General features: G+C 36.0%; 1 protein-coding gene across 1 annotated transcript in view; it reads left to right on the plus strand.

The window, feature by feature from the left end:
* The window catches only part of SLCO6A1 (solute carrier organic anion transporter family member 6A1), a 108,699-nt gene that overhangs the window by 31,971 nt on the left and 53,869 nt on the right, over positions 1–22,859 (plus strand). The window contains exon 4 of the mRNA XM_082455534.1: positions 19,454–19,621. Within this exon, the coding sequence (XP_082311660.1) occupies positions 19,454–19,621 (168 nt within the window). The remainder of the gene's footprint in view (positions 1–19,453; positions 19,622–22,859) is intronic.

The raw sequence follows: 22,859 nt of genomic DNA on the forward strand, positions 1-22,859 counted from the left end.
TGAATGGACAGGGGAAAAGTGGGGAAAGGAAAAAATTTAGTATCCTGCAGGACAAAAGAGAACCACATAACTGGAGAACTCACAACCACTCAATTTCAGCAAAACAACAAATTAACAGAAAATGCTCTTTCTTTCTCTGCTTAATCATGGCTTTGTTTGTAATAAAATATACAAAGTTGAAAATTTTCATTTTCTCTATTAAAGTGTTGAAGACAGTGATGATAATGAACGCTGGCAGCAGAGTTGGTGGATTCATTTTGTTATTATTGCAGTGATTGCATGGTCTACATTAATACCATTTTCATGCTTTCCACACGGTATTCGAGGTGACTATAAAAATATAATTCATTAAATTAAAGGACAGTATATTCTTCATCCCTACCAATTCTCAGAATATGGCTGAACTGCATTTCTTTCTGTGTACATTTCATTCTGTCATGGACATACAGTGATGTGCTAGTATTATTTGAACAAATAAAGCCGCATGTAGCCAAGTATTATTTTATTTATGTACCAGACTTTCATTAGTACATATTCTTTGCTTCTTGTCATTCCTCTTTAAAAATGCTTTATATCTAAAATTCAGAAGTTTTCTTAAAGAAAGAAGCATATTTAAACCTATTTACCTATCATGATTTAAGGCATGTGTTACCCCACAGAATTGTTGTAAGATAGAGTAATAACTATTAAAATTCTTTTGGAAACACTAAAATATACATGTAACGTTAGAGAAATCAAATACTCTCCTAATGGTAGTACATTTCATTGGCACAAAATATTTTTAGTAATATCAAAGTTTGTGCTTTTATATTTTAGGGCTATGCTGTCAAATACTGTAGTCACCATATGTGGCTATTTAAGTTTTAAATTAAATTAAAAATCCATTTACTCAGTCATAAGAGCTACATTTCAAGTATTTAACAGCCACAGTACAGCTAATGGCTACAGTATTAGAGAGTACAGATATGGGAAATTTTCCTTATCACAGAATGTTCTTTAGGACAGCACTATTTTAGAAGAATGTGCCTTTTAGTTAGATTGACTTTAGCATGTTCAAAAACAGCTCACTTGCCATTTCAAGATGAACTGGGTGTATTGGGATGTGTATGTATGTTTATAATATGTGTTTTAGTTATTTGAACATGTCATAAGATTCTTTTACTTGTTAACGTATAGGCACAGCGAGGATAAAAGCCGGAGAACATAAACAGCCTCATTTGCTGGACAGAGATCAAACAAAAGATCAGAAATTTGCAGCTAGTATCAAGGATTTATTTGCTACTTTTGGGGTAAAGTAAAATATTTTACATAAACAAGCAAATTAAATTAATATGTACAATTCTTTTGTAGTGGATTTAAGAAAATAACTATAAAGTGTTCAGCTTAAATCTGAGTGGAACTTTTGAAGTCTTAATTAACCTACTCATTTTATAGGTAATGGAAAATAGGACCCATTTCACCTAAGTGGCATCACCAAGAACTTGATTAGTGTCAAAGACTGGTACCAAGTATTTTTCTTTCTTCTATTGCTTTTAATTTGACTTTTATATTATATTGAGTTTATTTTCTCCCTGCATAAATAAATAACCCATTTAATAAGATGACAGAGGGGGCTTCCCTGGTGGCACAGTGGTTAAGAATCCGCCTGCCAATGCAGAGGACACGGGTTCGACTCCTGGTCCGGGAAGATCCCACATGCCGCGGGGCAACTAAGCCCATGCACCACAACCACTGAGCCTGTGCTTTAGAGCCCGCGAGCCACAACTACTGAAGCCCTTGGGCTTAGAGCCTGGGCTCTGCAACAAGAGAAGCCACCGCAATGAGAAACCCACTCACCACAAAGAAGACCCAACGCAGCCAAAAGTAAATAAATTAAATAAATAAATTTTAAAAAAAGATGACAGAGGTATTAACATTATCTTTTTACTATATTTAAATAACTTAGAAAAGAACTTTAGAAGTTAACAAATCTTTTCACAAACAACTTTTTTTTTTTTTTTCATTTAGAAATGTTTATCTTTATTTTAGAATGACCTATAGGACCTTACCCAGATAAAGGTCCTGTCAACCCTTCTCACAGGTTATGACTGAGTTTTGCTTCTATGGACCCACCAGTCAAAGCAGCAAAACTAATGAACATCTTATTTTGTGGAAAATAATCTCATCTCAGTATCAAATGGAGAAGAGCTCTTCGTTTTCTGGGTGAGAAACACAGCCTACAGTACAGACATAGTGGGGTTAAAAAAACCCAACTTCTAAATAGTGATTCTATATTCAATTTAACCAATTTAACCACTTCTCCTATTCATAACTTCATCCTTTATGTTGTCTGAAGAACTGTGTTTCTCACATGTAAGTTTTATCAAGTCATTTTCCACAGTACTTGGCAGGTGAATTTCACACTCTTTCAGTGGAACTTTGAAGACCCTTCACAATACCATCAACTGAATTTTCCTACCTCATCTCAGAATTTTATCCCTATCTCCCCCACTTGCTCTTTCCTGGACATATTGGGTACTTTTATAATTATCTACCTTTGTAGATGCAAGTCTCTCTACTTCAAATGTTCTTCTCTCTCTTCTCCATTTGAGAAAACCTCTTTGTCAAATCTTACCTTACATTCCTAGGCAAAATGAGTTTCTCTCTCCTTAATGCTTTCATAGATGTTTGTTCAAAATATCATATCATATAAATGTATATGTTGGATGTGTACAGATAGTACTTTTTATTATATTAGTTTAATTCTTCTTAAAATGAATAGATTTGTTGCATAAAATCAGAAATTTTGTTTACTTGTTTTCATTCAAACACAAAAGTGTTTATTTTTTATCAAATCATGAACTCTTCCCAGTAATGGATTATATTTCATTCAGATTTTTATTTAATTCTAATTTTTACAAAATATTTCGTGTGTATATTTTAACTACTGAAATAACTTGGGTATAACTTTTTCACATTGTTAAAAATTAAAATACAATTGTTAAAATACACTTTTCAGAAAATTTAAACATGATTTTTTTTTCTTTTTAAATTACTGCCAGGCAAGAAACAAAAACAAGCCAATTCCAATATTTCTTTCTTGGAAATAGAGTGCTTTGATTGCTAGTGTTAGGATACAAAATAATATAATGTCCAGTTAATGGTCTTAGACTTCTGACTAACACCTGTCTGGGTGGGTAACTAGAAGATATCTTAATCTTTTTAAAAGTTTATTAGAAGGGACTTCCAGAATGTCAAAGTGAGGAGCTTAGAAATTCTTAAGCTCCAAAAAATAGTAATTGAAACTGGCAAAATTGTCAACAACCATTTCAAAACTCTGGAAATTAGGATTACACTTTGAAAATCACTGATTTATCAAAGATTTTTCTACTTACCCTAATTCTGAAAGCACAATTACAGAGCAGGTTCTGCATATGTCGTTGGCTTATAAACTTAGTTTCTGATAGGTGCCTGTCCTAGGACAAAGGAAGGTTACAAAAACCATAAATCACCTTGTGATATTCCTAACACACTGCCACGAAGTGGCCAAGAGCAAAACAGTAGTCAAAATGAAGTTTCCTTGCTTTGAGCCCACCTGGACTTTATATAAACAATAATTTGAGAAATTCTCATTTTCATTTATCAAGTACAAATTGGTGTGTAATTTAAATGGAATAACTTGTTACTCTTTTAAAAAGTTAAACTATTTTTTTGTTACAACCTGATAGAACCATACCCATCTAATTTTTAAATGATTACAAGTTAACAGTTGTTGAACCCACCATTTAAAATGGTTCTTAAATAGTTTTGGGGACATTTATGTGCCTTAGTTGCTCTTCTATAAAATAATGGTAATAGTAGTGCATATCTTATATACATACTTAGAATTAAACATATTAATAGATGTAAGGTGCTTAGAACAGTGCCTGGTGCATACTAGTACAATATAACGGATTGTTATTTTAGTTTTTCTTATTCATCGCTTTTTAATTGTGTAGTGTCACTGTGTTTGGTATTTGTATGGTCAGGCCACTCAAGGTGGCTGTTCTCTGGCTCTCTGTACATTCCTGTGCTCTACCAGTGCCTGCTTCACCTAAACCCTACTCACCTGACTAACCTTTCTACACACTTGCCCCAGGCCCAGCTAGTGATTGTTCTTATCAAAGGGGTGGTGAGGGGCATGCCGCTCTGCTAGTTTCCATGGTAACCTGGTGAGCCAACCTGACTCCCCCTATAACTGGCAGTCCCCGCCCCTCCTCCCCACCCCCCCGCACCCCCCAGCGAAGCCTGCTACCATGTCTTGTCTGCTGGTCTGCTGCACACGATGAGATGTTGCTCCAGGACCTTGCCTCAGACATGTAAGCTCCCCCATCCATTAAATCATTGATGTCTCTGTCACTGACTCCAGGCTCTTTCTTCAGTCTTAAAGCTGGGCAGGCACTGGCCTTATAGGCTTGTGGGGTGCAGCCCAACAGTATTAAAGATAAACTAGTAACTAATATCCATGCCTTTATGGAACTTATGGGTCTCAGATTTAAAAAAAAAAAAACCCCACAGATTAAAAACAACTGATTAACAACTGAGCAGAGAAAATTGTGTGAAACCTGTTTTAGATGAGGGGTAAAGAAGGCTTCACTGAACAGGGAGCCTTTAAATGGAGGAACCTAAAGCATGAGAAGGAGTTAACCATGTGAAGAATGGTCGTTAAGAAAATTCCAAGCACAAGGGACACATGTGGAAAGACCTTGAGGAAGCAAAGATTTGGGTATGTTTAGTTTAGAGAAGACCTTTGTGTTGGAGCATAGTTACTTGGTGGGGAGAGTGATAGAATGATAGGTTGGAGAGACATTCAGAGGCTAACTCATGTCTTTGTGGGACAGGGTAAGAACTTTAGATTTTATTTTTAATGCAATAGGAAGTCACTAGTTTAAGTAGGGGAATAATATGAACATAATATAAATTTTGTTTTAGGAACTTTTAAACTTTGTGTAAAAAATGGATTAGAGTGGATTAAGAATTGAAAACTCAGTACAATTTGAGTGTTGTTTCAGGAAGTTTTCCTTATGTGCCATAAAAAGTTGAATTTTTTATTCAGCTGTAGCATATGAGGACTCAATTTCAGGAGCCAATTAAAGAATCACTTGGCATTCATAAAGTTCAGGGCTACTGATAATAATTTATGTAGGAAGAAAAAAATAGACGTTCTAGGAAGCAACATGATCTGAGCTTCTGGAGCCATTACAAAGAAAGAAAAATAAAAAGCCTAAAATATGGGAAGCAAATGTTCTAAAATCCAGGTACCTTATAGACATGTAATGTTAAGATTCAATAGAAAAGCCCATGCATCTAGGCTCTTGCCTTTAACATTATAGCAGGCTTGAGTTTCAGAAAGAAAACAGAGAGATAACGGGCCTACTAGATTTTAAAAATTTGCAGTGTTTGCTTTCTTTCATAGTTTAGCACCTGCCAAAGATGAGTTTCTTAGTAGAACATATCTGTTAAGCCATGTTGGTGAAATTAAAGTAGAGCATGTCTTCCCTGATGTTAAAGGGTTAGCCAGTGTTCTCTGGTGGGTTGGTGTTTACTTGTGAGTCAGTCAAGCAATGAAGATTATAAAGGAATTCATGTAAGCAAGAGCAGATTTGTGCAGTGGGTAATGGTTATAATCTCTCATCAGGTAAGGGCTAGAGATTCTATGACTTTCTGGTAATGAGTAGAAGGTAGAATTAATTGTGAGTTTATGCTTCTCTGTGGTAGATCTAATAGGCAGAGAGATTTTCCTTGTTAGGGTCTGTTACTTTCACCTAAGCCCAAAAGTCAGGTCGCACACTAGAGACTGACCACCAGAGAGTAGCATCCTAGTTTCCTTGGTGAAAAGCCTTAGAGAGAGCCAGCTATAGCCTTCTCTTTGTGTCCCACATATATATTCAAGAGTTAACAAGGCTAATGGTGAATCAGGTCTCCCCTTATCCATAGGTTCTGATCTGTTAGCAGGCCTACCTACCCAGTGGAGACAGTATATAGCATTTACTACTGTTGAGACCTTATATTGATACAAGTATTTCTTTGATTCTGAGATACACTTTTTCCCCTTGACATTTTAACATCTTTGAAATTGGGTAGGATCTTAAACTGATGGAATCTTGAAATAGCTGTAAGTCAGAATGTAATTGTGACATAGTAGATACTGCCTGATATAGCAAACTTGGTCATGACTATTCATGTTATTATTACTTTGAGTTATATACATTAGTGGTGCTGTCCATATTGAAAGAAACTTCTCTTTAACTCTTCAAAAAGCTAATGCAATATTTAAGCATTGAATTTTAAAATTAATATATATGTAGAAAGACAGAAACAGCAACAGGATATAATTTTTGATACTAGTAAAGCAAATACTTGCTGTTGTAGGAATGATCACTAGTTCACATTTTCTTGCAAAGAAATAGCCAAATGTTTTGTGGGACTAAAGTAAAGAATTCCCACAAGTAGAAATAGCTTTATTGTTCTTTTATTGAGATATCTGCAAAAGGATTGCCTCCCACATGCCAAGTTGTGTAGCTGAGTCAGGAAAAATTGGCATTATTTGCAAATGATCTGGATGATAATGGGTTAATATCCAAAATATATAAATACCTCAGAAAACTCAGAAAAATTGACATTATATCTTCTTAATAGATATAATGTATTTCAAAAGCTGGTTAGACTGCTGAGTAACGTAGGACTTTCCTTAAGGCATTGTACCATAATGTGAGTGGTAGTGACTTTTTTTACTTAGAAGTACATAAAATAATGATGTCTCTTACAGTAGATGGCATTGGCATTTTAGATTCAATGAAATATGGTATTTCAACCTTTCTGAGCCTCACTTTCTTCAGCCAAGAAATTGGTACAATAATGGTGCCTTCCTCATAGGAATGTAAAGTGTACAGATCAGTGCATAGCCCATAGTAAAAACTCAATAAATGCATAAATAATATGAATTGAGATATTGAGATATTTCTGATTTTAGATTAGGGAAGGAAAATGCACAAAAAAATTAGGGGAAAACGTCATGACAAGATTTTCCTTTATCTTGATAAGAAATGTGGGTTATCAACTATAAAATAAGAAAATTAAAAAGACTAGTGTGAGGAACTTCATTTCCTAAGGCCTATTGTCTTTCTCCTCTATTAATCCTGTAGTTCAGTACCTCCTGGTTCATGACAGTTAGTTGGTATTATTTGCTTGAAGTCCAATGACTGTTTAGAAGCTCCTGATATAAGGACTAATGGAAAATCATTCCAGCAAACAGATCATTCCAGCCAGTAAAATATATCACCATCATTATAAGACTTACTAATAGTTGGTTGAAATACACACCTCCTGATTTTCTACACATAGTTTTTGGGTTTTTTTTAAAGTCTTCTTTACTTGTCATGAGTTTTTAATAAAGGGAGCCAGAGAAGTGGGTATTTTTAAATGGATTCTCCCTACTATTACTGTATTTCTTGCTTGGTGTGATATATTTTAGAAAATTCAACAAGTAAGGAAAGAAAAGAGTTTTATTAACATGTCAGTAAAGATAATTTTTATAGCTTATTATTTTTATTGAAATGTAGTTGATTTACAATATTATATGGTTTCAAGTGTACAGCATAGTGATCTAATACTTTTATAGATTATATGCCATTTGAAGTTATCATAAAATATTGGCTATATTCCCTGTTCTATATAATATATTCTTGTAACTTATTTATTATATACATAGTAGTTTGTACCTCTTTATTTGCTACCCCCTCTTGCCCCTCCCCCTTTCTCCTCCCCACTGGTAATCACTAGTTTGTTCTATCTGTAAGCCTGTTTCTGTTATGTTATATTCATTTGTTTGTTTTAGTTTTTATATTGCATATGTAAGTGATACCATACAGTGTTTGTCCTTCTCTGTCTGACTTATTTTACTAAGCATAATATCCCCCAGGCCCATCCATGTTGTTGCAGAAGGCAAAACTTTGTTCATTTTTATGGCTGAGTTATATATATATACCACATCTTTATCCATTCACCTGTTGATGGACACTTAGGTTGCCTCCATATCTTGGCTACTGTAAATAATGCTGTGATGAACATTGAGGTGCATTATCATTCTGAATTAGTGTTTTTGGAATTTTTTGGATATATACCCAGGAGTGGAATTGCTGGATCATATGGTAGTTCTATTTTTAGTTTTTTGAGGAACCTCCATACTGTTTTCCATAGTGCCTGCACCAATTTACATTCCTAATAACAGTGTACTAGGGTTCCCTTTTCTACCCATCCTCGCCAACATTTATTATTTGTGATCTTTTTGTTGATAGCCTTTCTGACAGGTGTGGTTTTGATTTGCATTTCACCAATGATTAGCAATGTTGAGCATCTTTTCATGTGCCAGTTGGCCATTTGTCTGTCTTCTTTGGAGAAATGTTTATTCAGGTCTTCTGCCCAATTTTTAATTGTGTTATTTGGGTTTTTTTAAATATTGAGTTTTCTGAGGTATTTATATAGCTTGGATATTAACCCCTTATCATCCAGATTATTTGCAAATATTTTCTCCCATTCAGTAGGTTATCTCTTCATTTTGTCAATGGTTTTCTTTTCTGTGCAAAAGCTTTGAAATTTAATTAGATACCATTTGTTTATTTTTGCTTTTGTTTCCTTTGCCTTAGGAGGCAGATTGAAAAAATATTACTGCAAGTTATGTAATAAATTGTGTTATTTCTCATGAGTGTTTTTTCTCATGATTGCTTTAGCTATTCAGGGTCTTTTGTGGTTTCATATACATTTTAGGATTATTTGTTCTAGTTCTATGAAAAATGTCCTGGGTATTTTTGTAGGGCTTGTATTAAATTCTGTAGATTGCTTTGGGTAGTATGGACATTTTAACAATATTAATTCTTCCAATCCATGAACATAGGATATCTTTCCATTTTTTTGCATCATTTTCAATTTTCTTCATCAGTTAATCTTATATCCTGCAACTTTACTGAATGCATTTATTAGAACTAACAGTTTTGTGATGAAGACTTTAGGGTTTTTTATATGTAGTATCATGTCATCTGAAAATAGAGACAGTTTTATTTCTTCCCTTCTGATTTGGATGCCTTTTATTTCTTTTTCTTGTCTGATTGCTGTGGCTAGGATTTCCAATTCTGTGATAAATGGAAGTGGAGAGAGTGAGCATCCTTGTCTTTTTCTTGACTTTAGAAGAAAAGCTTTCAGCTTTTCATCATTGAGTATGATGTTAGCTGTGGGTTTGTCCTAAGTGGCCTTTATTATGTTGAGATATGTTCCCTCTATACCCACCTTGATGAAACTTTATCATGAATGGATGTTGAATTTTGTTAAATGATTTTTCTGCATCTATTGAAATGATCACACAATTTTTATGCTGTTTTGCTAATGTGATATATCACATTGATTGATTAGTGGACATTGAACCATTCTTGCATCCCTAGAATAAATCTCACTTGATCATGGTGTATGATCCTTTTATATAGTGTTGAATTCAATTTGCTAATATTTTGTTGAGGATTTTTGCACCTGTATTCATCATATATTTTGGCCTGTAATTTTCCTTTTTTGTGTGTCTTTATCTGATTTTTGTATGAGGGTAATGGTAGCTTTGTAGAATGAATTTGGGAGTGTTCCCTCCTCTTAAATTTTTTGAAATAGTTTGAGAAGGATAAGTATTAGCTCTTCTTTATATGTTCGGTAGAATTCCCCTGTGAAGCCATCTGGTCCTGGACTTGTTTCCTGGGAGTTTTTTTCTTACAAATTCAATTTCACTACTAGTAATCAGTCTGTTCAGATTGTCTGTTTCTTTTTGATTCAGTTTTGAAAATTGTATGTTTCTAGAAATTTATCCATTTCTTCTAGGCTGTCAGATTTGTTGTATTCTCTTATGATTTTTTGTATCTCTGTGATATCGGTTATAATTTTTCCTCTTTCATATCTTATTTTGTTTATTTAGATCCTCTCTCTTTTTTCCTTAATGATCCTGGCTTAAGGCTTATCAATTTTGTTTACCTTTTCAAAAAAAAACAACAAACAAAACAGCTCTTGGTTTTGTTGATCTTTTCTATTATTTTTTGGTTTCTATTTTATTTATTTCCTCTCTGGTCATTATTATTTCCTTCCTTCTGCTGACTTTGGGCTTTGTTTGCTCTTCTCTTTCTAATTCCTTTAGGTAGTAGTTTAGGTTGTTCGTTTTCGAGATTTTTCTTATTTCTTCAGGTAGGACTGTATTATTATAAACTTCCCTCTTAGAACTGCTTTTGTCACATCCCACAGATTTGGAAATTTGTCTTTTTATTTTCATTTTTCTCAAGGTATTTTATGATTTCCTCTTGGATTTCTTTATTGGCCCATTGGTTTTTTAGTAGTATTTTTTTGTCTCCACAAGTTTGTGTTTTTTCCTGTAATTGTTTTCTAGTTTCATACCACTGTGGTTAGAAAAAATGCTCAATATAATTTCTGTCCTCTTAAATTTGTTGAGACTTGCTTTGTGGCGTACATCTGATCTGACCTGGAGAACACTCCATTTGCACTTGAAAAGAATGTATATCTGCTGTTTTGGGATGGAATGTCCTATGGATGGCTATTAAGCCAACTGGACTAATGTGTCATGTAAGACCACCATTTCCATATTGATTTTATGTGTGGATGATGTGTCCATTGATGTAAGTGGAGTATTAATGTCCCCTACTATTATTATTATTAATTTCTCCCTTTACGTCTGTTAGTGTTTGCTTTGTATATTTAGGTGCTGTCTATTACGTGCATGTATGTTAATGAATGTTACATCCTCTTCTTATATTGATCCCTTTGTCATTATATAATGACCTTCTTTGTCTTTTATTATGGACTTTGTTTTAACATCTATTTTGTCTGATATGAGTATTGTAACCCCAGCTTTCTTTTCATTTCCATTTGCATGAACTATCTTTTTCCATCCCCTCACTTTCAGTCTATGTGTGTCTTTAGCTCTGAAGTGAGTTTCTTCTAAGCAGTATATAGATGGATATTGTTTTTTCTATCCAATCAGACAACCTTTATCTTTTGATTGGAGCATTTTCCCAATGACATTTAAAGTGATTATTGATAGGTATGTACTCATTGCCATTTCATTACTTGTTCTGGTTGTTTTTATAATTCTTCTCTGTTCTTCTTATTTTAGTTTTCTCCCTTGTGGTTTTATGATTTTCTTTAGCAGTATACTTGTATTTCTTCCTCTCTAGTTTTTGTGCATCTATTGTAGGTTTTTGATTTGTGGTTACCACAGGCTTCATATGTGCTGACCTATAACACTATCTACTTGTATTAAGCTGTTCTCTGTTTACATTCAAACACGTTCTAAAAGATCTACATTTTTTACTCTCCCATGCATGTTTTGTGTTGTTGATGGCATATTTACATTTCCATATTTATCCCTTAACTCTTTATTGTATTATAGTTGATTTTACAATTTTTGTCTTTTAATCTTTATACTAGCTTATTTAAGTGGTTGATCCATAGCCTTTACTATATATTTGCCTTTCCTAGTGGGATTTTTCCTTTTTCATAAATTCTTACTTATTGTTATAATCTTTTCTTTTCCACTTAGACAATACCCTTTAACACTTCGTTTAGGGTCAGTTTAGTATTCACGATTTCTTTTTGTTTTTTTCTGTCTAAAAAGTTCTTTAACTCCCCCCAAATCTGAATGATAACCCTGCTGGGTAGAGTATCCTAGGTTGTAGGTTTTTCCCTTTTAGCAGTTTAAATATATCATGCCACTCCCTTATGGCCTGCAAAGTTTCTGCAGAAAAATCACTGATAGATCTATGGGGGCTCCCTTGTACATGACTCTTTATTTTTCTCTTGCTGGTCTTTAGAATTCTCTCTTTATCTTTAACTTTTGCCATTTTAATTATTGTACGTCTTGGTGTAGATATCTTTGGGTTCATCTCTTTTGGGGCTCTCTGTGTTTCCTGTACCTGGATATCTGTTTCCTTCTTCAGGTTCAGAATGTTTCCAGCCATAATTTCATCAAATACATTTTCAACCCCTTTCTCTCTCTCTTCTCCTTCTAGGACTCCTATAATGCAAATGATAGTATGCTTGATGAAATCTCAGAGGTCCCTTAAACTGTCCTCATTTTTAAAATTTGTTTTTCTTTTTACTGTTCTGATTGGGTGATTTCCATCATTCTATCTTCTAGATCACTTATGCATTCTTTTGTATGCCCTAGTCTGCTGTTAACTCCTTGTAGTGTGTTTTTCATTTCAGTTCTCATATTCAGCTCTGATTCTTTTTATACTTTCAATTTCCTTGTTAAAATTCTCACTATGTTCATCTATTCTTTTCTCAAGTTCAGTTAGCATTCTTATTACTAATGCTTTGAAATCTTTATCTGGTAAATTATTTATTTCTGTTTCATTAATTATTTTTTCAGAGTTTTTTTCTTGTTATTTCATTTGAAACAAATTCTTTTGTCTTCTCGTTTTGTTTAACCTTCTCCTGAATGTCTATGAAATTATGTAAAACAGTTAACTCTCCCAGTCTTGCAAGGGTGTCCTTGTGTGGGAGCATCCCTGTGCAGTCTGTGTGTTCCCAGTGCCTTTGGTGGGAGAGCTGGATCTAAAGTGTGCATGGGTCATGTATTTTGCCAGGGTACACTGGCAGCTATCACCTTGGTGGGAGGTGGGGCTGGAGATAGCATGGCTAGAGCCAGTCAGGGGTGAGCCAGGGCTTCTCCTATGCTCAGTGGCCATCCTCACACTATCTGGGGTGAGATTGTGTCCTGAGGTGCTGGAGGAGAAGCTCTGAGAATTGGGTCTGAGCTGGTTCTGTTCCCTGTAGGTGTGTGCTCTCCCCCTTCCCTGCAATGGCACCTTCGCCCTAGAGGGTAGTAGTGCTGAAGCAAGAGGGGCCAGAGCAGGTGCCCAGTGTGGGCCAGGGCATGTGCCAAGGTGGTCTCTGCACATCAGTCAGTGTTCCAGACAGCTCCCGATCCACCAACTTCCATGAGTATCAGTCGTGGCCACCCTCACCCCATTCAGATGCAGTGCTGGGTCCAAGTCGGCTATGTCCTCACCAAGTGTGCACTGTCCAAGACAGTGGTAACCTTCACCCTAGTGGGGAACTGCGCTGGAGCTAAAGGGGCTGGCGTACTCGCTGGGGTGGTGATAGGAAACCAGCCAGAGCCCCAGGCAGTTTCAGTCTGCTTCCACCATCTTTTTTGGGGAGTGAACAAGCATGTGCACACTCTTTACGAGTAGAGTCTCAGTTTCTTACAGCTCTCTTGTAAGTTCCACTGGTCTTCTAACCAGCTATGGGGACTTGTCTTCCCACTATCAAATACCAGGGCTGGGATACTCAATATTTGGTTCAAATCCCTCACTCTCCAGGGAGGCTCTCTGAGCCCATAGTAATCTCTCTCCTCTTCTCTGTCCCCTCCTAGGAGTGTAAGTCCCGACCTGATCATTCTCCTCCCTTCCTACTTGATTCTGTGTGGATAGTTCTTTACAGCCTTGGTTGTAGAAGAGTCTTTCTGCCAGTCTCCAGTTGTTTTCAGTGAGAATTTTTCCACATGTAGATGTATTTTTTGATGTGTTTGTGGGGGGGATGTGAACCCAGTGTCCTCCTGCTCTGCTATCTTGATCTCTTCCCCAATTTTTATACTTTTAAAATAAATAAAATAGACATAAGTAAAATAAAAGATAAAAAGCTAGAAGAGACAAAATATTTAACATTTTTATAAAGTTATAATGTACATGAGGTGAAAAGTTGTAACTGTAAAAGTAAATGGGATTAAGCTTGAAGAAAAGAAAGTAGAACAGTGAATAAATTTAATATCTATTTAGCTATAGCTATAAAAATATAATGGACTAGAAACATATTTTAAAACAACAAAAACAATACTTGGAAGTGAGGGAAATAAATCATGGAAAAGAAAAATTAATGAAATTAACACTCACTGCAAGCATGTAAGGAATAAAATTTCATAGGGGAAAAGCTCCTTTTAAATGTGTGGAGCAGAGAGATCAACACGTTCACCCTCCTTTTCTTCATCTCATGCTTGTCTCATCCCTTATTACCCAGGAAGACATTTACATACCAGGACTCCAATGAACAAAGAAGTGTCAATGAGTATTATAATATGAAAGAACTTTGTGACTATAAAGGACCAAATGAATATGAGGTATTCTTCATTGCTTGTGTGACTGCTGATAGATGACAGACTATATCAAAGAAGATAGTGTCCAAATTATTTAGATATTTTGGTAGTCAAATATTGGTAGTCAAAATATTGACTTTCCTTTGAAGGCAAATTAATTACTATTGTAGAAAACATAATCAAATATATCACTTGTATTTATGTCAGGACATTATATACTGGTTTTAATCTCTGAGTTGTCTGCTAGGTTTTACTTAAAATAAATTGGTGTTCATGGAAGCAGACTAGGTAAGATTCCAGCATGGGAAGCTGAAACATTTTTAAACATGCTATAAGCAAAAAGATAACCATTACTTATTTTCTATGGCAAATTATAGCTGTGTACCATAAAGAATCAAGACCAGAGCAGGTGAGAAGTTAAATAATCAGGTAAGACACTTGAGAAGTTAAAAATTTATTGGTGTCCTCCTCAACTTACGTTTTCCTTCTATTTGTCCATAGACACCAAGGCCTTTTTACTGGCAGGATCAGTGTCTCCCATCATGCAACCTGGATTAGGGTAGGAAGTAGATTAATGCTTCTACCTCATGAAAGAAAAAACTTCCAGAATTAATTGTGACATCATATGACCCATATTCAGGAACTGTTTCCTCTCTGCAACATTCCTCTACAGTGATTTCTTCATTAACATTTGTACCCCACTGCTACTTGATCCCTCTCCTGAACCTCAGCCTACTTTTCTGAGGCCTCTATACCTAATACTTTATATTTTGTTGGTCCTGCTCTTGTTTCAGACTCCAGCTAAGTAAGCACATATAGAAGTACCTAACCTAGTTTGAAGTTCCAGACCAGCATGAGCCTCCTCTGGTGTAGTAAAGACCCTAGTTGTTGGCAGACTCTGTGATGGACTAGGGCTAAGATCCACAGTACTGCAAGATATGGCTGTTGCACAGAACTGTCTCCTACTGTGCAGAACTAATTCAGTTTCTCCCTTTGTGTATCAACAACTACCAGAATTAAGCTTAATTTTGCTACATGAAACCACTTGGATACCGATTTGTATATCTGGCCTTCTTCTTTGACCCCTGTATTTTATATCTAAGAAAAGAAATGGGTTGATTTTTTTTAAGCAGGAACACCTGGAAGAGAATCCATGGTATTCTGAGTATTTGCTATGCTCACAGTCCCTTTCTGAATAAAGTGCCCAGAAGTGTTTCCTTGTGCATTAGTTGCCTTGCTCTGTATGATATATTCCAAATGTCCTAGCCAAAAGTAGATCTGGGATCAGCACTTGAGTCCAAGACAGTAATCTTTAGATTTCCCCAAAACCTATTAAATATCATATCTTGAGAACAATGACCAACAGAGACACCTTGCTGTAAACTAACTAATCTAGTCAGTTCCTCTCTCTTGGGGAGTATATACATAGGAGAAAGAGAGGGAAACTCAAGCAACATAGCTTTGGTAAATTGACATAGAGAAAATGAATGAGCAAAGACCATTGAGATAAAGAAGAAAATGGAGAGAGAATAGTCAGTAGCCAAAATAGAAGCAGACATAGACACAATAATCTGACAGAAAGAAACTGAATATTTGGGCCTTTGAAGCAATCAAGATAAAGCAATGGAACTCCCACTACTGAGCAGACAAGATAGGCTGCCATCTTATTCTGAATGATGGTTCTATTTCTTTACGAGCGCTGAATTGTTTAGCTACTGAGAGAGTGTTTGGGCTTTCTTACTTTTTGTGTAACATTATGATAAGCTGCATCAACTGAATTAGCCACTGAGTCTGTTCATTTTAATCCTAAACAGCATAAACAGAAAAATTATCTCATGCATTGGTTCTCAGATTAACATCATCATCATCATTTGGGAATCTGTTAAAAACGTGAATTCTTAGGCCCCATTCCAGACCTACTGAATCAGAAACTCTGGAAGTAGGACCTGGCAATATATGTTTTATAATTGCCCTCCAAATGATTTAAGGCTAACTCAAGTTTACAAACAACAAATTTAGTAATCTCATGTGATTACTCTTATTTTATAAATTATGAAACTGATGTATATTCTTTACTGGGCACCTACTATGTGCCAGAAATTATATAAATTATTACATATATGCAATTCTCATAATCACCATAAATATAGGTATTATCATTTCTACTTTACAGTTGATGAACCAGTAATTTAAAGAGGATGAGTAACTTTTCCAAAGACATGTATGTCTTTGGACACACACTTACACACACACACACACACACACACACACACACACATATACAGGTGGCCGAATTGAGGTTAAGAATATAAGAATACCTCATGTGTTTTACTCTCAGGCCATTGCTCTATCTACTATTACATAATACTTGCTGAAAATGAGATATGTAGAGATTGTGATTTGCTTATTGTTACTCCAAAAATCAGTTGCAGAGCCAAGACAAAAAACCAGATTTTCTGTTTCTTGTTTTGCTTGTTATATCTAATACAGACTTCCATTTCATACAGAATCATGGAATATTGCTATAACTTTCATTAGAATAAGGACTGTGCTTAATATTCAATTCTCAATAATTATTATGAATAAATCAACATTTGTGAACTAGAAGGACCTATAAAAGAGGTATAATCCACTAATTGAGCAGTATCTGAATGTGCAACATAAAAAATATAAAATTTTAAAAAATAAAATATTCAAATAAGACTATTCATAAATAATTATCTATTTTTAAAATTAGATAAAGTAAAAAGTAATCACAAAACTATAAATAATTCAGAACTACTCAAGAACTTCATGAAAAAATTTAAAACTCATGTAACAGTATTAGAGGAGACTAGGATAAGTTGAGAGATATACAATTTAATGGATAAAATGACAACTTTCATATATGTGATTTCTTTCTCAAATAATCTATGAATTCAATGTGATGTAATCACTATGGCAAGAATTTTATTTTTTTAGTAAATGACAAATTGATTCTAAAATTATTATGGCAGAATAAGGGCATGAATAGGTAAAACGAAGAGTGTTGATCCTCGTACACATTAAGACAGGCTATAAAGCCTTAGCAGTGAAAAAAAAAAAGGTAGCATTTTCTCAGTACAGATAAATAGGCCAGTGGAACAGAATAAAGAACACAGCTACAGATTAATGTATCTAAGACCTGTCATATGATAGAAGAGGCACTTCAAGGATAATTGTTGAATAGGTGTGATGACTAACTTCGTTCTCTATTTGGTAAAATGAAGTTGGCTCTCTACTTCATGTTATGCAAAAAGGTGATTTCTAGGTTAATAGAATGTGACTAGAAAAAATAACAAAGTTAATGTTTAAAATGAAAGAAATACCTTGTGACATAGAGGTAGGAAAAGGTTAGACAAGATTCCCAATAGCGTCAAATATGGGCTTATAATTTATGGATTAGATTACATTAAGTCAAAGATTTCTGTTTAATGAAGGAAGCTATAAACAGTTGTAAAAGGTGGGCGACAGATACCTAAATCCAACAAGAGATTAATATTTAGAATAAACAAGGAATTCTTGGAAAATCTACACAAGAATTTCAGGAAGCCTAATAAACATACAAATAGCCAGTTCATACACACAAAATAGTCCTAAATAGCTAAGAATTATATCAAGAAATGCTCAGTTGTATTGGAAATTAGAGAAATACAAAATATAGCATTGTAATAATATACATTCATCAGCATGGAAAAATTTTGAAAGCCAGCCAATATTAAAGTGTTCGTGATTATGTGGGGTGTGCCAGTTATTATTGCTACATGACAAACCTCCCCAAAACTTAGTGGCTTAAAATACTAGAGCATCTGTTTTGCTCATGATGCTGTGATTTGTGCAGGGCTTACTCTTCTCAGCTCTACTTGTGGTCAGTTGTAGTGAACTAAGTCTGGGGGATGGAGTCATCTGAAGACTTGTTCACTCAGATATTAGCTTTTGATCCTGGCTGTTTGCTGGAATGCCCACACATCACCTCTCCATCTGGCCTGGGCTTTCTCATAACATGGTAACTAAGTTCCAAGGCCAGAGTCCTGAGAGAGTGAGAGTTCCCAGCAGAAGTCATATTATCCTTTTATGACCCAACCTCAGAAGTCATGCAGCATTACTTGCTTTGCTGAGGTGGTCGTAAAGCCCTTTCCAAGTTCAATGCCTCTTTCTTGGAGAATAGCAAAGTTCTGGAAGGGGATGTGAAGTCAGAAATATTGATCTGGGCCTCCCTGGTGGCGCAGTGGTTGAGAGTCTGCCTGCCGATGCGAGGGACACGGGTTCGAGCCCTGGTCTGGGAGGATCCCACATGCCGCGGAGCGACTAGTCCCGTAAGCCACAATTGCTGAGCCTGTGCCTCTGGAGCCTGTGCTCCGCAACAAGAGAGGCCACGATAGTGAGAGGCCTGTGCACCGCGATGAAGAGTGGCCCCCGCTTGCTGCAACTAGAGAGAGCCCTCGCACAGAAACGAAGACCCGACACAACCATAAATAAATAAATAAAATTTAAAAAAAAAGAAATATTGATCTGATGAATTTTAGAAAATATCAGTTGCTACATGAAGAAAATGGAACTATCTTATATTATGGTGGGAATATAAACTGATAATTCTGGAGAAAAGATTTGGAGAAATAATGGAATGAAGTACACCAAATTCCAATGCCCTAGCAATCCCTTTCTAGGATATGTACTTCCAAAGACACTCTATCCTATTTCCTTAAGGGTTGCACAGGGATGTTTAATGTAGCCTTGTTTGTGCCAGTAGGAAGTTGAAGTCAGCCTAAGCATTTAACCCTATGGGAGTGGATAAATATTGTGGAATTACACTATGTAATGTTAAATAGCCCTCAGAAGATGAATTCGATGAATATGCAGAAAATGATTAGATTTTAGAAATTGTGTTTAGGGCTAGAAAAAGAAATTTTAAGTTTGTTAAAAAATATATACAAATATAAAACACCACTAAATAGTTTCAAAGATATATACATATCTAGGAAATCCAGAAATTAGTTTGAAGGTTAATGTTTTAGTTCTAGCATTTCTAGCAAACTGCCAGATCCCCAAATAAAAATTATCGGTGGTATGGAGATCAAATAACAAATAAAAATGGTTAAAACACTACATGTCTTTTATGGTATGTGTATATTGGTGAATTTTAAATTTATATTTCAATTTTTATATACATATATACGTATTTTCAGTTAAGATTGAGAAAGCTAAACTTTTTGTGGATTGGTCATTAACATGCGAGTGGGTATATCTATTACTCTTTACCTAACAAAATAAAGTAATTCATATGTAACTTATTTCTATTTCAGATTCTGATCAAGAATCCAATGTTTGTGTACCTATCCCTGTCCAGAGCTTCAGAATCTTTAGTTATGATTGGAGCATCTGAATTTTTGCCTATATACATAGAAAATCAGTTTATATTAACACCCAGTGAAGCAACTACACTTGCAGGTAGACATTTCCACTCGTACTCGTTATGAAATTTTTATGTAAAGTTTTCTTATATGTATTTATGAACTATTTCAAATAAGCAGAAAGTAGAAGGAGTAGTAGCATTTGCTTAAACTTTAAATATCTAAGTACTTCTTGCTGAAATTTTTAAAATATGAGCACTTTGCCATCATTGCATCGATAGTTTTTTGGGGTTTTTTGGTTTTATTTATTTATTTATTTATTTATTTATTTATTTATGGCTGTGTTGGGTCTTCATTTCTGTGCGAGGGCTTTCTCTGGTTGTGGCAAGCGGGGGCCACTCTTCATTGCGGTGCGCGGGCCTCTCACTATCGCGGCCTCTCTTGTTGCGGAGCACAGGCTCCAGACGCGCAGGCTCAGTAGTCGTGGCTCACGGGCCCAGCCGCTCCACGGCATGTGGGATCCTCCCAGACCAGGGCTCGAACCCGTGTCCCCTGCATTGGCAGGCAGACTCTCAACCACTGCGCCACCAGGGAAGCCCATCAATAGTTTTTAACACATAAAACCTTGTAAGACTTCTGTACCTCTTCGTTTTTTGTTTTTTTTTTTTTTATAAATTTATTTATTTATTTTTGGCTGTGTTGGGTCTTCGTTGCTGTGCGAGGGCTTTCCCCAGTTGCGGCAAGCGGGGGCCACTCCTCATCGCGGTGCGCAGGCCTCTCACTATCGCGGCCTCTCTTGTTGTGGAGCACAGGCTCCAGACGTGCAGGCTCAGTACTTGTGGCTCACGGGCCTAGTTGCTCCGCGGCACGTGGGACCTTCCCAGACCAGGGCTCGAACCCGTGTCCCCCGCACTGGCAGGCGGACTCTCAACCACTGCGCCACCAGGGAAGCCCCTGTACCTCTTCTTTATCCCATTTCTCTCCCTCCCTCCCCATAGGTAACAACTCTTCTAAAGTTAGAGTTCATCCTTCTCTCATATTTATATATTTTTACCTCTTATGTACCTACTTACATACAATCTGTTTCTAAAATTCATATATCATTTTGTATGTACTCTTCTGTTACTTTCATCTGAAATTATGTTCATCGATTTATGTTGATCTCTATTTAGTGCATTTTAACAGTGCTGTGGGATTCTATTTTATGAATACTGTTTATTTATCCATATCATATAAAAGGATATGAAGTTGCCCCCAACTTTTTCACTTTTCCAAACAGTGCAGTAACAAATAGACTTGTACATGTCTTCTTGTGCACATTTGTAAAAGTTGATCTATATTTAGACATTGAAGAGGCATTGCTATTGTGTACATCAATTTTACTAGATATTGAGAATTGGCTCTCCAAAAGAGGTTGCAAATGGAACTAAATGTTTTAAGGTTCCAGCATGAATGGAAAGATGGTAAATGTGATCATTTATTTTATGCTATAAAAAGTCAGAGATGCATACTGTAACTTGCAGGTAACCAGTAAAAGAATAGTAAATGAGTATATTTATTTGAAAATTTTTACTAATAATTTAAAAAAATAAGAAAGGAAAAAAAGAAGGAACATAAAACATGTGGGCCAAATAAAAAACAAATGTTAAGGTATGCAAAAACATTGACTATCAGCCTATTATTGAGTAGATTTTGTGATAAAGGGCACACCATTGTCAGACTGTGCATAGTCCAAAAGCCAAACATGACACAGTTTCAGGGGCCATGACAGATTTTTCCACAGGTATACCACATTGTTTGACACTCTGATTAATCTAATTAATAGAGATAGGGACTAAACCCATTCAATTTGTTTCACAGAGTATTTAATTAAGGCTCATATCAACAGGTCTCCAAAGAACAGGATAAGGCCACTTGCAGTATTGGCCTCAATCATGCTGGCAAATTCCTGGACCAAGCCAGCTGAACAAATTTCTTGGCCCTCAGGGTCTACCTTAGAAAGCAAGATGGCTTTCTCCTAAAGTTTCCGTATTGACCTTTCCACTTAGCCTGAGGTATTAATCCAAGGATAACAGAATGCATTAGCAATTGCATATATTCTACCCTGGCCTGCAAGGATGAAGTTTTGGGCAATTCTGTCATCCATAACAATGCTGATCAGTGACTGAGGCTGACCAGAGTGCTTTCCAGGGATGAGGTGTCATTGATTATTTCAACTAAAATTAGGGACAAATTTTGTACCACCTTTTCTAGTTGGATTACTCTTAGAGTAATAAAGATAACTGCCCTCAGGGTACATATAAATAATGTATCAGTAGTCCCTCTGGAAATCTTCCCTGAGTAACCAAAAGTAAGTGCATTTAAAAGAGATTTCCACTGTCTTCTGAGGGCTACTGGTGATCTACTGGTGGTGTTTCTTTAATCATTTGAAGATCTCTGTGACCCACCCCCATGGCTTGCACACACCAATTCCAGTTGACAAGTAAGGCTTGTCAAATGGTTAGTGGTGAGTCTATTTTGGTTCATCTAAAACTGAGAATATCAGTCCACAGAATCACAAAGTCTCTGTGGGTCAGAGCTTTGGTTGTGACAAGGGGCCAGCAGTAAGCTAAGAGTTGCTTTTAAATGTACCTGTTTCAGCGAGTCGGTGAGTCCTATACAACCAACGATGCTTCTGAGTGGGGACTTCCTCCCTTTTCCATAGGCTCCAGCAAACAAAATCATCAGTCATGGAGCCTTGTAGCTCAAATAGGTCATTAGGTTTGTGGTACCTCAAAGTAGGGAGCATTCCACAGCTTGCGGATTAGCATCCAGTGCAGGCCTGTGGGTTAGCTGGTATACAAGACCAAAGAGAATGCCCAAGTGAATCGGCTACTGTCTCTAATACTCAAGAATCCAAAGTGATGCTAGGCTGGCTTTTGGTTGGGGGAAGGGAGACAATTTTTCCTTAACTTCCAGAGTGATAGAGCATTGTGATTTTGTCTGCAGAATCCCCCCAAAACTCGATGAGCAGACTTCTGGATTTTGTTAGGCTTGATTAGTCACCCTTGCTGGTGATGGTGTGCTAATACCAGAGTCAGAGCCATTGACTCAGGCTTCTGACCCTACAGCCAACTGAATAATATCTATCACTGAAAGCTTTGGGCATCATAGTGGAGTGGTAGTCACAATAAATCCTGACCTGCCCCCTTGTAGTAAATGGAAGAGGAATTTAGGTACTCCTGAGGGAATACTGCAAATGTATATTTGTGGCCTTGTAGCATGAATGAGAATTAGTCTTTTTCTTTGGGTGCTAGAGGGATGCAAAAGAAGACTTTGGCAATGTCCAGGACAGC

This window comes from Balaenoptera physalus, assembly GCF_965194825.1.
Source record: "Balaenoptera physalus genome assembly, chromosome: 3".
NCBI classification, from domain to species: Eukaryota; Metazoa; Chordata; class Mammalia; order Artiodactyla; family Balaenopteridae; genus Balaenoptera; species Balaenoptera physalus.